The sequence below is a fragment of the Panicum virgatum genome, chromosome 5K (genome assembly GCF_016808335.1).
Source record: "Panicum virgatum strain AP13 chromosome 5K, P.virgatum_v5, whole genome shotgun sequence".
NCBI classification, from domain to species: Eukaryota; Viridiplantae; Streptophyta; class Magnoliopsida; order Poales; family Poaceae; genus Panicum; species Panicum virgatum.
In genome coordinates this window covers 34827752-34843623 of record NC_053140.1, presented here as the reverse complement: position 1 = coordinate 34843623, position 15872 = coordinate 34827752, and the positions used below count along the sequence as shown (strand labels likewise).

General features: G+C 41.0%; 3 protein-coding genes and 1 long non-coding RNA gene across 4 annotated transcripts; 1 reads left to right on the top strand and 3 right to left on the bottom strand.

Moving 5' to 3' along the window:
* Positions 1-793: 793 nt before the first annotated feature.
* Positions 794-3080, bottom strand: LOC120709563. Its single transcript, XM_039995229.1, has 7 exons — positions 2906-3080; positions 2735-2796; positions 2520-2603; positions 2062-2116; positions 1468-1603; positions 1236-1286; positions 794-1133 (listed from the first exon to the last, which is right to left on the bottom strand). The coding sequence occupies exons 1-7, from the start codon at positions 2991-2993 to the stop codon at positions 1034-1036; spliced, it is 576 nt and encodes a 191-aa protein (XP_039851163.1). The 5' UTR covers positions 2994-3080; the 3' UTR covers positions 794-1033.
* Positions 3081-3409: 329 nt separating this feature from the next.
* Positions 3410-6356, bottom strand: LOC120709561. The gene is made up of 4 exons (XM_039995224.1): positions 6005-6356; positions 5295-5400; positions 4533-4676; positions 3410-3926 (listed from the first exon to the last, which is right to left on the bottom strand). Exons 1-4 carry the CDS (start codon positions 6280-6282, stop codon positions 3651-3653), a joined length of 804 nt encoding a protein of 267 aa, XP_039851158.1. The 5' UTR covers positions 6283-6356; the 3' UTR covers positions 3410-3650.
* A 2691-nt stretch (positions 6357-9047) lies between these two features.
* On the top strand, positions 9048-9716 carry LOC120709560. Its single transcript, XR_005689731.1, has 2 exons — positions 9048-9246; positions 9340-9716. It is a non-coding gene; the product is annotated as an uncharacterized LOC120709560 (long non-coding RNA).
* Positions 9717-10711: 995 nt separating this feature from the next.
* LOC120709559 (PITH domain-containing protein 1-like) lies at positions 10712-15801 on the bottom strand. Its single transcript, XM_039995223.1, has 10 exons — positions 15352-15801; positions 15048-15128; positions 13881-13930; positions 12536-12613; positions 12398-12455; positions 12269-12318; positions 11833-11941; positions 11680-11741; positions 11094-11156; positions 10712-11002 (listed from the first exon to the last, which is right to left on the bottom strand). Exons 1-9 carry the CDS (start codon positions 15433-15435, stop codon positions 11114-11116), a joined length of 615 nt encoding a protein of 204 aa, XP_039851157.1. The 5' UTR covers positions 15436-15801; the 3' UTR covers positions 10712-11002; positions 11094-11113.
* Between the last annotated feature and the right edge of the window lie 71 nt (positions 15802-15872).

Sequence of the window (15872 nt, the reverse complement as noted above, 5' to 3'; positions counted from 1 at the left end):
ATTCTATGAATAAATTGCACCACATGTCCCCAAATTTGTCCCGAGATTTTATCTAAGTCCCTAAACTATCAAATATTTACTCAATTTTGTGTGTGTGAGAGGATCAAATAGAAGAAGATGGAATTCTGGAGGGGTGTTTTTTAAATATTTGCCACCGTGGCAACATCTAGCAGAGAGAGGATCAAATAGGAGAAGAGGGAACTCTGGAGGGGTGTTTTTGTAAATATTTGCCACCGTGACAACATGTGACATGCCACTTCGGCTTCAGACACTTGCGTGGCGCATTTGGGACCTTAGATGAAACACTTAGCAGAGTTTAGTGATCCAGACGCACGATTTGAGAGTTCAGGAATCCAAACGAAATCTCAGGACAAATTTGGGGACCTGAGGTGCCATTTACTCTATCTTTTTCCTTTGTTGCTTACCCGAGCATCACTACAACAAAAGCCACGAAATGGGCTATTTACACGGCATGAAATTTACATCGTGAGATTAGAGCCTTAAAGGAGCTAGAGCAAAACGCCGTTGCGTCAGCGCCCCATCAAATTTCATACAAACGTCACCAGAAGCTAGAGTTAAACGCTGTAGCGCCAATGATATCACAGCCTGTACATACATCCATCACAAAGAAAAAATGATGCACAAGTAGGCTCTGTTTAGTCCCCAAAAAATTTCCTGAAGTACCCGTCACGTCGAATCTTTAGACACATGCATGGAGCATTAAATGCAGTTAAAAAAATTAACTAATTACATAGTATAACTGTTTTGTATGAAATGAATCTTTTAAGCCTAATTAGTTCATGATTAGATATTAATTGTCAAATAACAATGAAATGTGCTATAATACCAAAACTCAAACTTTTTCGCGAACTAAATATAGCCGTAGTCACCGAGGTCGAAAATTCGTCTTAACCCATGTAACAAGTGACCTTCACAATTCTGGTACCAAGGGCCTTCTAAAAGTGAAAGAGAAATTACAGGAGCCTTTTCCGCAGATGCAGCTACACAGGAGTGAGGAAAACTATACTTAACATTACAAGGCCTTGAAGTTATACGTGTAACTCCTCAATGTGCTGATATCGAGCATCGACTCCACCAGCACATGGTCCACATACAGGCTCAATGAACCAGCTCTGCACAGAAACCAGATATAGAAGATAACAATATGTTCGTTATTACTATTCATCAGTAGTCGCTGAAAGAAAATGAATGGAATGAGAGATTCAAGTTCATACATTAGAGGCCCAAGTGGGAGCCATGCCACATCCCATCGAATTCTTGGCAACCTACAACACCAACAGTTAGAAATGACAATCTCTGGACATGATTGTGGTGTGCTAATGTAGCTGCAACTGATAGAACAGTACTGGCATGACATGAATTGTTTGAAATGCTAGCCTATTAGAAAAAGCATTTGACTGATGCAGGAAGGAGAAAAAGATGAATAAATTGACTGAGATCGTATACCTCAAGATGTAGTATGTCCAAAAGATGGCTACCAAAATGCCAATATAGCATGAATACCATATCCACTTCTTTGATGGGCCTGAATTCTGTAGTAATCCTTTAACGGCAAAGATACATGCTAGGGCAGCTATCCAATCTGCAATTTCACATTTACGAATGTTCAGATCAACGATTGTTTTGAGTTAGGTGATATATATGCCTTTGTGCCTATCAGGTTATGAGCTCCATGTTCTCCTATTTATTTGGGGATCAAAGGATAAAATGGAAATCCTAATTGAACGAATTAATAACAACAAGTATTCGTAAGGTACTAATATCATTTGTACTGGCCTTTTTCATAGAATCATAAGTTTATGACCGCCTACTGGTAGGATACAAAAAATCATAATTACAAATATTTGCTAATAGCTAACTGTTCTTTGATTGAAATGATCAGGGAAGTCCAAGGCTCTAAGTAGAACAAATATAAGACATAAGCATTGTGAACAATAGGGCACCGGAACATACGGCTGTACAAAGCAGAACCCTATATAAGCACCAACATAATGACTTTTTGTGATCTATAAATATATCATGTTGAATAAGATACCAAACCTGCAATTATGACCATTGGTGCAGGCAAATCTTCCATGAAGTAAGCATGGTACCGCTGTTAATTGGAGAAGAACAGTTTAAGGCAAATAGATAACCAAACATCCGTACCAAACTACCAATAAAAAAACTTGATTCTTGCAATAATAGTGATATGTCACACAAGTGCCAAGCATACAGCAGTGACTGGTTATTTCTAATTGCAAGCATATTCAGTTATCAGGACACAAGAAAGTGTAAAAAAGTATATATCAGTACTGCATATATCAACAGTGACTAGTAATAACAAAACAAAATAACATGATTTTGATCCTTATGATCCTGATCCAGCATAGAATGAATTTGGGGCGAGTGACCCCAATCGATGGCAGGTACTAGGTATACATCAATAATTTGGCATAAACGATCACCAAAGGCCATGAAAAGAACAAGTGAATAGTAGATTGGATTAGGCAACCAACCAGCTCCCAAGGAGACCAGGCGTGGTGGAAGCTGGAGTAGACCAGGAAGGCCGCGTAACCCAGGAGGAACCCCGCGAAGACGCGCTGCGCAAAACAGTAGGTGATGTGAGCACGGAATCGCCAAATCGAGACAGAAACCAGCGCCCCGCGCCCATGGCAAGATCTCTCATCCTAATAACGGTCATGTCGAAGGAATCGTGGAATCGGAAACGCACCCTCCAACGGCGGCTCTGCTGCGCCTGCTTCTGCTCCAGCGACCGGACCAGCTCCTCTTGCTCTGCGAAACGCATCACCGCAGCAACAATGAATCAGGTTCGTGGAATCAGCAGCGCGAAAAGCCCCAACGGCCAGGGGGCGGGGGATGCGCGCCTGAAATTACATCGTACCTTGGGTGTCCATGGGGACGAGATCGTCGGCGTCATCGTCCCCGCTGTCCCGCCGCCTCCACCACCTCCTAGTCGCCATCGTCTCCATGGCCCGCTCCGCCCGGACGAGACGACGATTCAACCCTTCGAGCGCTCGCTGTTCCGTTGGGGGCGGGTTTGCGATGGAATGACAGAATTTTAAGCCGTTCCACTAAAAACATTTTAAATTTATTTACTAGTAATTCTGTAAAAAAAAATTTACCGAAATTTATTAAGGGCACATTTGGAAATTTGATACCAAGGTCTGAAATAGGCGAGAATTTATAACACAGATACACAATGAACTGTCTGGGCGAAACGCTGAAGTGAAATTCTAAAAGATTTGACAAAATTTTGGTTCGCAAATCAACACAACTACACAAGCTTGTCATCGCTGTACTTTTACCCTAGTACTCCGTAGAAAGCCAAAACCAACACTTAACACCACGACGATAAGTACAATGCCAACCATTCTGGTGAAAAAAATGATAAAAACACATTTATACACCAATATACTTGTATAACCACGATTTGCATCGAACATTGAATTCAGGCATCATTGGTTCTTGGCGCAACAAAAAAAAATTCTCATCCATCGCACACATCACTGCAAGACCACGGGGGTTCATGTTTGGGGGGAAATTGCTACACAGCAGTGATGGTTCACTAGTTCATACATAACTCTTGCCATTATGGTCGGCTCGCATTTCATGTCGAGGCAAATCTTTCAAATGCTACCATTTTGTGGTTCTCCTTCGTGTATCTCTCCCTCTTCAAATAGATCATCATAAGCAACAGGAACACGAATTCTGTCCGCTAGTGGTTTGCGATGAGCTTTATTGTCTGATGGAGTTGACTTCTCTGCATCGTCCAACTGCTCAGGATCATCCAACACTTCCTTTTGCTCTTGCTCTTCGATTTCATCGTCAATTAATGCACTGCCCTGTGAACTTGCATCTTCATTTCTGCTCATCTGTGGTCGTTTTGTATACCTAAACTGCTTCTGCAAGGAGGAAATAAGTATATAAGTTAATACCATACAACAGAGGCCAAAAAGGATCATTGAGCGAATAAAAAGATGGCATAATGTTACATATGTCAACAAAGAATAATTCTTACAGGGCAAAAAATTTAAACCCACAATAATTCTTCAATATTCCTTTCCATTGATGAGGCAGCAATCTAACCCCGAACTGAATTCTAATTCGATCAGGCAGTGAGGTGTTCACAAATCTAGGTTCATTTGAAAGAAGAATGACAATGCCAGAGACACTGATGATTTCATCAACAGTTTATATTATAACGATAGCCAGGAACAATGATACCAGAAGTTGTTTTGGAAAGGTAGAAAGTTGTGAAAAAAAATACAAGTTAAGCGAGTCGAGAACTCGAGATTACTCTATTTATCTCTTTTGAATGATTGCTGAAGGCTAAAGCAGCAGACATCTATACCTTGGTTACTTTTTTGTCCTCTTTTGTGACTCTTTCTGGGTTTCACCTGTAGCCTACCCCAGTTTGCTTGGGATTAAAAGGTCTAGTAGCTGTTCTTGTTACTGTGGTGAGCATCTATACGTAAAACTAATCCATTCATAATAATATAAAAGTGTACCTCAAGTTCCTTCCCCTTTGCCATTATTTTCTTGTAAGCCTTGGGTTCCCGCGACTTTAAGATGTTCCAGAGAATTCCACCACCAGTGCGAAAACGGCTTCCATCAGCAATAGTCTGGCCACCACACTTCTGAATAGCCTCCACCTAGAATCAAATATATTTGTTAGGATAACAAGCAGGAAATAATAAACATCCAAGTATCACGAATATCCATCTATAAATCAAACACTAGTTTTAACGCAAAACTATATATATACTAACTCCTAGAACTGATTGTTGATGACTTTTAGGTTACTGATGATGGTATATCTGTGTATGTTCGAACTGACAGCACGGAGGTAGCTATGAAATAGAAACTTAACTGCAATTGATTTGTCACCAAATCAAGTATGTAGATGGTAATATTTTTCAGAGATTCTTCCGAAATAACTCCAAATCTCTCAAGTACACAAAACAAACAAATCCAAGGAACTGCAAAAAGAACCGAGGCAGTGATGCTTGTAAGAGCAGTCGGCAACAGATCTCCAATGAAGGGTATGGCAACTTACTACAGCAGTCTACCACTGAAGTGCCAGACAAAACAAAAAGATCGATACTAGCTTAAGATACAAATATTCTATGGCATTCGTACAGATTTAGCAAAAAAGAAATGAAGTAGAAGAAGGAAGAATCCATTTATTAGTTAATCTAATTCTTTAAATAAACTCCTACACTGATCAGATAAACTTTCAGCATTACTGTTCAACATAAGCATTACAATACCTCTCTAACAAGATCACTGACAGCAGTGACACCAAGGCAGCCAACAGCTTCCCAGACAAGGTACGACTTCTTCTCCTTCAAGAGCTTGCAAGTGTTCAGAACAAATCTGCAATAGGAATAAAAACTAGTGAAATTAGCCAACCTAACATATATTCAGTGCAAATTGAAAACAGTCTTTCCTTGGAAAGAATAAGTGGCAATGGAAGCCAAATGATGAATACCGACACGAGATAACAAACCGATCATGATACAAATAACTTCAAGTTGTTTGTCAAACAAAACAGTCTGCCACGATGCCAGTTCAGAAGCCGAATTCTACATAAGCCTATTCAGATCAGAATAAGTGATGGCATATAAGGCACAAACCTATGATATTCTTAACAGCAACCACGCCATCAAGACAGAATTACTTCAAATTCGTTTGATATAAGATACTATGAATGCTGATTGCAAAACGCAATTCTATGATCATGGAGAGCATCTGTTTACAAGAGCAGTGTTATTGTAGGTAATTACCATCAGGGAAACTGAAACTATTTCTCCATACAGAAATTTCACCTAAATGCATTAGCAATTCTGGGCTCTAAATGTCCAATTCGTTAAATGCAATAAGGGCAAATTCATCCAGCGGTTCAAGTTTACTGCCGCCGGTTCGAGAAAAGCAAACACAATATCAAAACATAAAAACCCTAGGTGGCGAGGGGTTTTACCGATTAATGCCGGCGATGTCGGTGGGCGGCCCGTCCTTCCTCCCCTTGTTCTTCTTCTTCCCCTTGTTCCTCTTCTTCTTCCTCTTATTCTTACCCTCTGGTCCACCCTTCTCCGCCTGCTCACCGCCGCCTACTCCTCCGGCGGCGGCGGAGACTTCAGCTGCGGGGGCTTCCTCCGCGTCCGAGTCAGCGTCGGCCATCTCGACGTCATCGCCGTCGTAGTTTAGGGTTTCCTCGCCTATCGCGGCGCCGCCCAGGGCGCACTCGCCTTCATCCATGCCGAGCCGCCTCCCTCTCTCTCTCTCTCTCAGGAAAAAAGCGCGAGAGGCGGCGAGCAGAGAGACTCTGCTCATGAGGTCTCGGGCCTACTTTGGGCCTACTTTTATTGCCGCTGCCGAATTTTGGGTCCGAGCCTGTGCTCGTCACTGCGACTAGACTATGGCTAGGGTCCTCTCAAAAAAAAAAAGACTAGGGCTAGGGAGGTAAATAGTATATATATTTCCCGACCGTATTCGAATTCGATTCAGTTTGGAATAATTTTTATCTGTCTGTATCTGATTTCGAGTATTCAATATCCATAATCGATCCGTATCTGAATACTTAAAAGTTATATTTTTATAATGTCGATATTCATTGCAATCTTATCCGACAAAAACCAATAATATCCGTATTCGACTCCGTATTTGAACACAAATATGAAAACAAATATGATATTAGTAATATCTGTCCGCATCCGATCCATTTACATCCCTAACCATGACATAGTGGGAGCTTTTAAAAAATTTTAATAATTCCTTCATCCTAAATTATTAAGTGTTTTAGCTTTTTCTAAATTTATATACTTTGCTATAAATCTACATAAATGTTACATTTAGATGTATAATAAAATCTATGAATCTTGAAAAGTCAAAATTTTATGTATGTATTATAGGTGCATAACAAAGTTATATTAATCTAGAAAAGTCAAAATGACTAAATTTAGGATGGAAGGAGTAGCGCTTACTAATTTCTCTATAAAAATATTACTTACTACATTTTTATAATCTTCAAAATAATTATATTCTAGATCTGGATGAAGCAGCAAGTGAAAGCGCGTTTTAGGAGCCATAACCACAACTTTTTTTTTTCGAATTCCACAATACTTCAGATATCAGATTCATTTATTCATATGCAAAAGTTCAGATAATCAGCTTCATCAATTTATATGGGCTCGCTATCTAGGTGCTACTGGGTGATTCAGTGAGCTCCCATACCCATTTGAATTCTGACAAGTTCGTGGGCTATGTATTCGGACAATCTTTCATACTTTGACTTAATAAGCAGGTTAAACAATCCGTCAACAACAGATCTTTATTCAAGCTAACAACTATTTAAATGGTACGTTCATCGTTCTTATTCCAAAAGTTCAGAATCCTGTAACTTTGAACCAATTTCGACCAATAAGTCTTTGCAATGTGATATACAAAGTTATATCCAAGGCACTGGCAAATCAGTTGAAAAGGGTTCTTCCTGATATCATTTCCAATGAGCAATCAGCTTTCATCCATGGTAGAATTATCACCGACAATGTCCTAGTGGCTTATGAATGTTTGCATTTTATGCGGAAAAATCGCTCAAAATCTAATGCGCATTGTGCTTTGAAATTAGATATGACAAAGGCCTATGATAGAATAGAATGGAGCTATTTGGAGGCTATAATGTTAAAATTGGGCTTTAGCCGTATGTGGGTTGATAAAATAATGAAGTGTGTTACATCTATTTCCTTTTCAGTCCTTTTTAATGGAGAACGGCTACAAGCTTTCAATCCAACTCGTGGCATCAGACAAGGAGACCCAATTTCTCCTTATCTATTTTTGCTTTGCGCAGAAGGACTTTCTAGTATACTCAAAGGAGAAGAGCGTATCCGGGGAATTCAGATTGCGCAAACGGCTCCGAAGATCAATCACCTACTTTTTGCTGATGACAGTCTTCTATTCTTGAGAGCTACAGAGAGCAATGCAAGATTGGTGCAAGAGTCTCTTCAGAAATATTGTGATGCCTCCGGTCAACAGGTGAACCTTGCAAAATCATCCATTTTCTTTAGCAAAGGGTGTAGGCAAACAACTCGCAATGAGATTAAGGTAATTACTCACGTAGAAAATGAATCCTTAAATGAGAAATACTTGTGTGTTGCCTACAGAAGTTGGTAGATCAGCAAATGGTTCTTTTCATTACCTTAAGGATAGAGTGTGGAATAAAGTGCAAGGATGGCTAGAACAGACTCTATCTGCTGGGGGCAAGGAAGTTTTAATTAAAGCTGTTGCCCAAGCCATTCCAACTTATACTATGGGATGCTTCAGATTACCAAGAGGGTTGTGTGAGCATATAAATTTTTTACTGCGAAAATTTTGGTGGGGCAGCAAAAGAGGCAAAAGAAAAACATGCTGGGTAGCTTGGGACAAAATGGTCCAACTAAAGTATATGGGTGGGTTGGGCTTCAGAGATATTGAAAATTTTAATTTAGCTTTGCTTGCTCGTCAGGCTTGGCGCCTTCTTATTAATCCGAATTCCCTGTGTGCTCAGATTTTGAAGGCTGTTTATTTTCCATCTGGCGATCTCCTCCGCGCGCAAGTCGGGAACAATCCATCTAAGACATGGAGGGCTATATGTGATGGGATTGAAGTGCTTAAGCAAGGGCTAATCAAACGTATTGGTGATGGTGAAAGCACGTATATTTGGAACTGTAATTGATTCCGAGAACTGGAATGTTCACGCCTATAGCCTCAAAAGTAGCTAATTCGCCATCAAGAGTTTGTGAGCTCATTGACCATACTTCTATGTCATGGAAATCTGAAGAAGTGAGGAAATATTTCTTGGAAATAGACAGTGAAGCTATCCTCCAAATTCCACTTAGTATGAGGAAGCAAGAAGACTGTTGGGCTTGGCATCATGAAAGAAATGGTCTATTTACTATTCGCTCAGCTTATAGGATGTTGATTGAAGCTAAGAAGAGGAGGGAGGATTATTTTGAAGGTCGTGGTAGCTGTTCTGATGCTGGAAGGAATTATAAAGAGTGGAAACAACTGTGGAAACTGAAGCTTCCATCAAAAATCAAGGTGTTTTGCTGGCGCTTAGCACTTGACTCAATTCCTACAGCGAGTGTGCTGAAAAGGAAGAATCTGGCAGCAACACCAGAATGCAAAATATGTGGGGGCAGAAGATGATACATGGGATCACTCCTTGCTGCGCTGTACAATGTCTCGGTGCGTTTGGGCTTTGCTAGACGAAGACCTCTCTGAATTATTAGCTTCTTTACGTATTGTTGATCCTAAGCAATGGCTCTTCTTTATGTGCAGCAATGTTCCACAAGCAGAAAGTACTCACATCTTGGTTACATGTTGGGCCATTTGGAATGCTAGAAGAAAATTTATTCATGAGGGGATTATGCAAAGCCCCTTCTCAATTATGACCATGACCAAGCGCTTAATAGAAGAATTGGAGTTTGTGAACAGAGCCCAATTCAAGGAAACCAGCAAGTGTCAGCCAAGATTAGGATCTCAATGTTGGAGAGCTCCTGAGAGTGGTTTCTCCAAGTTAAAAACAGATGCTGCTGTTAGTAAATCAGGTTCACATGGAGCTGTGGCAGCAGTTTGTAGAGATAATCAGGGGGCTTTTATTGCATGTAGTGCTTTGGTTGTACAGAATGTCTCCGATCCCGAAACTCTTGAAGCAATGGCTTGTTTGGAGGCGCTGGCTCTTGCAGAGGACTGCAGAATAAATAAAGTGCTGGTGGCATCAGATTGTCTCAATGTTATCAATAATATTAATGTAATGCCCCGTTGTGTTTATGTGATGGTTCTTCAGGATATTCATCAGAGATCAAAATCTTTTGACTGTGTGCGCTTTGCACACGAAGGTAAGGAATCAAATAGAGAGGCTCATTTCCTTGCTAAATATGCTTGTACTCTAGGGGTTGGCCGACATATTTGGCTTACCTCTCTTCCTTTTTTTATTGATGTAAACACTCAAAATTGAGTAATGAAATCCCTACCTTCCTCTCAAAAAAAAAAACTATTTAAATGGGTTAAACAATCATCAAATAAGCTAAGATCGGTCTCAGTGAGAGTTTCATAGACACAATTACCTAAACTGAGAACTAGCTAACTGTGCTAGATGAAACTCTCATCACATCCCATAAAACTCCATCTTTCTTTCTTATTGTCATATCAGCAAAATTAATAATATTTAATGTCATAAAATTCTTCATGAAATCTCATTGAGACTGGCCTAAATGAATGATTAAATTGACACAACTTAATCACTTTGTCGCGTTCACTCGGTATGAATGTATAGACGTTCAAACACAACACGTTACCGACAACCCCCACCTTAAAAGATGCCTTCTTCTCTCTACACTTCCTTTTGCCGACAAGGCACCACTCCTCCTTAATTTTAAATGCAATTTAACTTGCCCTTTATTAATTCACCATAAATTTAGCATGTTCGTGTTGCAACTATGTATCACCACTTCACGGTGATTTTGTCACGAGCATGTGGGCCTGGTGCGACATGTGAGCTGTAGACCCGTAGAGGATTTCGACCTCGGTCACATGTCACGCTAGTTTAGGTGAATGTCCATGCACAAGCACAATATTGGAAGTTTGGCACTGCATGGTTGTTCTGTCGCATTACGTAGCACTTGTATTTGCGTTTTAATATCGCCCAAGATAATACATGATCATACTGGTGAATTATCTACCGTACGTCCATACACACCGCAAATGGAATCGAAGTTGCAGAAAATTAGAAATCGCCAAGTCACACGAGCAGTTAACAAACCCTGATGACAGCATTAGCTACAAGTTATAGCGTCCACAGGTACTGAGGTGAAAGTAGCAGCGTCCACAGGTACAGGGTTCTGTACTAAAAAACAGTCAAGCTACAAGAGTAGCTGGAATTATCTTATTAGTAGAAGTGAGGTTTCTATTTGTCTCCAGACGACGCTGTGCCCAGCTTCACCTGCGGAGGAAGAAAAGGTTGAGAAGAGAGAGTAAATTGGTAGCAAGCCCAACAGTTTTGTGCACTTCAAAACTGTGTAGATATGCCTCACCTGGCAGTCTGGCACAATGCCTACTCGACATGCGAGAAACCTCCTCCAGTTTCAGATTTTGTTCTGCACGGGAAAGAAACAGTATCATAGGTAATGGCCCTCAGTTGCTTTTAAGATATGTTAAAGCATTATCACGAGCCAACAATGAGTTAAGCAACTCATTTTCATGAAATAACCATTGTGTTAGCACTCTAGCTAGATGGATCAAAGATGTTTATCATTTTCCCTTTGTAAACTCGCAGTGTAACCGCACAGTCAAATAATGCAGCTTGACCACCAAGCAATATGCAAATCAAGGTTATAAAGGAACCACATATCATGCCAGAGGTGTAATACAAGTAGCATATGGTTTTCAGCCTGCTGGAGGCTACATATCTCCTCTTCCTATTTGGAGGCAACTTAGTAAAATCACTACCTTCAACATTTAGTAAAGCTAAAGGGGGAAAAGGGAGCAAAGAGATGATGATGGCCACAAGGACTCTAATGAAACTGTTTAAGTGATACAACATATAACGTGCCAAATCGACACCTGTATAGTTGATGTGAAACATTAAGCAGAAGTAGCTCAAATATTAACAAAACTTACTTGTGATCAGAAGGATTGGGCATGATTTCATACACAATTGTTGCCACAACGTCCCTTTTGTTCTGCGATAGACAGTACGGAACAATCAAGCATTAGTGTGACCTCCAATATCTCGTTTTTGACTAAATAAGTAGGGAAACAAGACCTCAGTACCTGAGTGGCCTCGCCGCGTAGGCCAATGTAATAAATCTTAGTTGTGTCGCCACCAAAGTTGTCAGAAAAATGCAGAGTTAGGTTAGCCACACCTTGGAACCTTGAATATCTGAGAAAAAATACAGAAGGACGAGGTAAAAGATCTAATGAGACATGGAAATTACAATAAGTAATAAAATGCATTAGTTAGAAGGCATTCAGTAGATAGATAAAATAAAAGACACCCAGTATTAAACTCCAGTACCTACACGCAAAATGTTTACTGATTTGCACAGCATCAGTGCATGAATCTAATGAACTTCTATTAGAAGCTTTATGAGTGTTCAACAAATCATAAATATCTTCAGGGCATCAAAGCTCTAAAAAGTCCGGTCACAATTTATATCTTTTAGCAATACCAAAGGGCACCAGGAGAACAAATAATTACAGAACATACCTTGTTTGGTACTCAAGAGCTCCTTGCAGGTTCTCTGCTAACTCCCATTCCTAGCAGAAAGTGTATCTCACTGAGACTGAAATTTCCACTAATGGCATGGATACAAAAAAGAAGAGACTGAATACACACCTGCACAGGCTGCATGTTTTGAGCATCAGAAAAGTCAATGCCTTCTCTATTGATAAACCTGTAACGTGAAGGTACCCTTAATAAATTTCATGAAATGATAAAGAGAAAGAAAGGAAATGCTGGATCTCTAAAACTAACGCTCTCATTCTTGAAGGGCTCGTTCCATCAGCACCACCAACGACAGAAATGCTCTTGATCTTAACATCTGATGTGAACCTGCAACCAACAGATACATGAGTACACAGGTTTAAGAGTTTTTTATGAGCATTAGGAACAAATTATGAGGGAAATTTTTTCTTATTCTTAACTCTGAAACAAATGAAGAAAGATATATTCCACTTAACATGTAAACATCAACAAATATAAATGCATTTAGCTTATGAATTCAATCGATTATTCGGACTGAAGAAGTAAGTACTACAAGAATATGAGATATACATTTAATATATCGCCTACTGCTTTAAGAAGATTCATATGGAATCAGCATCTGCACACTAAGAAACATCCTTATTTTCTCAGGCTATTCACAAAACTGATGGAATTCATGAAAGGACTATAAAGTGCAGATTGACATATGCATCACAAACACCATGTTAATAAATTAGTGCTGGGGAAGTAGGCATGAAGCCAATAACAACGGGAGAGAAAGCAGAATGTATAACAACAAGTACAACATCTACGAAGTTTGAGAAAAAAAAAGTACAACATCTACGAACACTAGCAGTTTACTGTTGGGATCCATCACAACACAGAAGGTTAGAAAAACAAATCCACAAATACATATTATTGTTCCTGAAAAATCACATATTCTAGAGACTGAACACTACCTAGGGCAATTGTAAGTTTAAGGAAATTATAATAAACAACACATATAGTCAATGAACACTAACTTCAGGCACCTGCAACTTTGAGGAGATTACTAAAATAAAAACACTTTGTCATGGGCTTAGGCCAGAGAAGGGTGCGCCAGGGCCATGGCTGACCTGGCCACACCAACTCCAGAGGCCACACCCTTCCTTCTGCAGTCAATGCTGGGCCCACCAGTGTACTGTCTTTAGGAGTTTTGCTTTATTAGAGAAATAAGAGTTTGGCTTGGTTTAGGAAAATTTGAGATAGAAAGTAATTATTTTGATGAAAGAACAGAGGTTCTCATCACCCCTGCACCTGCTTCTCTGCGCTGATCCCCTCTCCTCCTCCCTGCATCACAGGATCCCTCCTGTGCAGCAGTCAGCCACCATCTCCGGCGACAACAGGTCGCCTGCGCCTCCCAAAACCTCGCCCTAATAGGCCACCACCGACTACAGCTACAACATCCGCTATCCACCCCTAACCAACCAGCTCCAACACGTTTCATCACATTGCTAAGTCATGAGGCAACTAACAGAACCAATTGAGTTTGTCTTCTCTAGACAAAAGTAAAGGAAGGAAAACAAGTAACAGAGAGGAGCACACACTTAACAAGCAAGTGATTTCAGCTACTTACGGGATGAAAACAAGTAGCTCAGGGTCACCCTCATTACTCTCCAGAAAACCCTGGTTCAGCAAGGATCTAATGAGAATGCAAATTATAGATATGATGAGTTTAAGAAATGGGATCTGTGCTGAAAATCACTAGTTATAAATAAGAAAGGTAGATCATATCATCAACATTTCTGTCATGCTGCCACGTAGCTTGCATGAGTAAATCAACCTCACTACAACCAGTGTCATTAATATAAGATCTCGATCGGAAGAATGGTGAGCCTATATACCCATTCAATGAAGAACATATGTTTAAAAATTTTCAATTAAATAGCCACCTTGATGGCCTGCTATTTTGCCACTTAACACATTTCAGACAGACGAACCGTCTCCTATTGTGTCTCATGTTAGAGCTTTACATTTCAATTTTTTATATAAAAAAGAATATGTTAACCCTTGTATACTAGTAGCATCATAAACAGTTACCGAACCATGTCTATTTATAAGTTGAAAGATGTGCGAACTAAAAGCAAGTACTCCGTCGGTCCCAAAAAGAATGTAAATCTCATTTCCCGAGAAGTCAAACAATTTCAACTTTGACCGAATTTATACATAATAGTACTAATATATATATTACAACATAAGTATCTTTAGATTAATCATGTAATATATTTCTATACTACATCAATTCGAAGACACAAATGTTTGTAATTTTTTGTATAAATTTAGTCAAAATTAAAAGTATTTCAAGATGTTAGGAAAGCAATTATTTCAAGGAAAGCTAACAACTAAATTCCTTGAAATGTAATATCAAAAGCGAAGAGGAACCAAAAAAACTTGTGGTCGTGACAGCTAATCTATAGAATCCCTTAAATCCAAGCAATATTTCACATGTGACAAGAATTCACAATTCTTTCTGGATATTTTAGATCACAACAAGAATACAAGCTGCATATAAAAGACCATGACAGGTGTACCCCTAACAGCAGTAGCCGACAGGCTACCAAGCAAAATCCAATAAGTTACATTCAGCTACGATCATAAGACAAAGGGCAGCTGTTCTTAGTGGTCGCTGAACTAGATAACAAATTCGTGCCTCCACATTCTGCATATCTTAACTGAACCGGCGAACCCTACGCTCGTTTAAAATCAATGCAACAAGGGGGCAGGGAACGGCATCGGTACATACCCCCGAGGTGTCGAGGCGCTGCTCCCAGGGCTTGAAGACCGCCTTGACGCTCCCGGGCACGGATTCGTTCAGGGCCACCACCTGCGCGCACGACAAAGGGTTTAGCCGCCGCGGCGCCCGCCCTAAATCCTGATTCAGAGTCCACCGTCCCGGCCGCTGCGCAATCCGAAACGCCGCGCCGTAGCAATGGAAGATTACGAGCTCGTCGAAAGCAAAGGCGCAAGGAGGCGGGGGGCAGCGAACCAATCTGGCAGCTGATGAGCGAGAGGCGGCCGTGCGGAAGGGGAAAGGGGGATTAGGGGACCTTGGGGATGTCGACGTGGTTGTAGAGCGACCAGTCGGCGGCGCAGTTGTGATCCTCGCAGCTGTGATCGTGCAGGCACGCCATGCCTCCCCTCGCTCGCTCTCGCACGCTCGCGCCGCTCCTCTTCTAGTGCGGCGGCCAGCAGCCGTGTCCTGCTTCGATTTGCTCTCGCCTTGTCGCCTTCCTTCTGCCGGAGTCTGGACTCCTTCCGACTTTCGCCTGGTGCTGGTGGGCGGGTATATAGCGAGGGATTGGAATCGCTTGCCTGCCTTGGCAGCCTTTTTGGCGTCGTGGGGTCCGGAGACTGGAGAGGAGTCTAGAGGGATTCTTCTTCAACCTCTCGCCCCCTTTCCGTACTCTCCGGCGTGCCGTGGGGCCAGGGAACGCCAGATCACCGGCTTGGACGCTTGGTCGGTGCAGATCGTGGCGCAGCGCAGGCACGCCCGCTTTGTTTCGTCAATCCACTCCTGCTCCTTTATCCGAAACTTGTACGCTAGGGCTCCTGATGCACACACACGTGT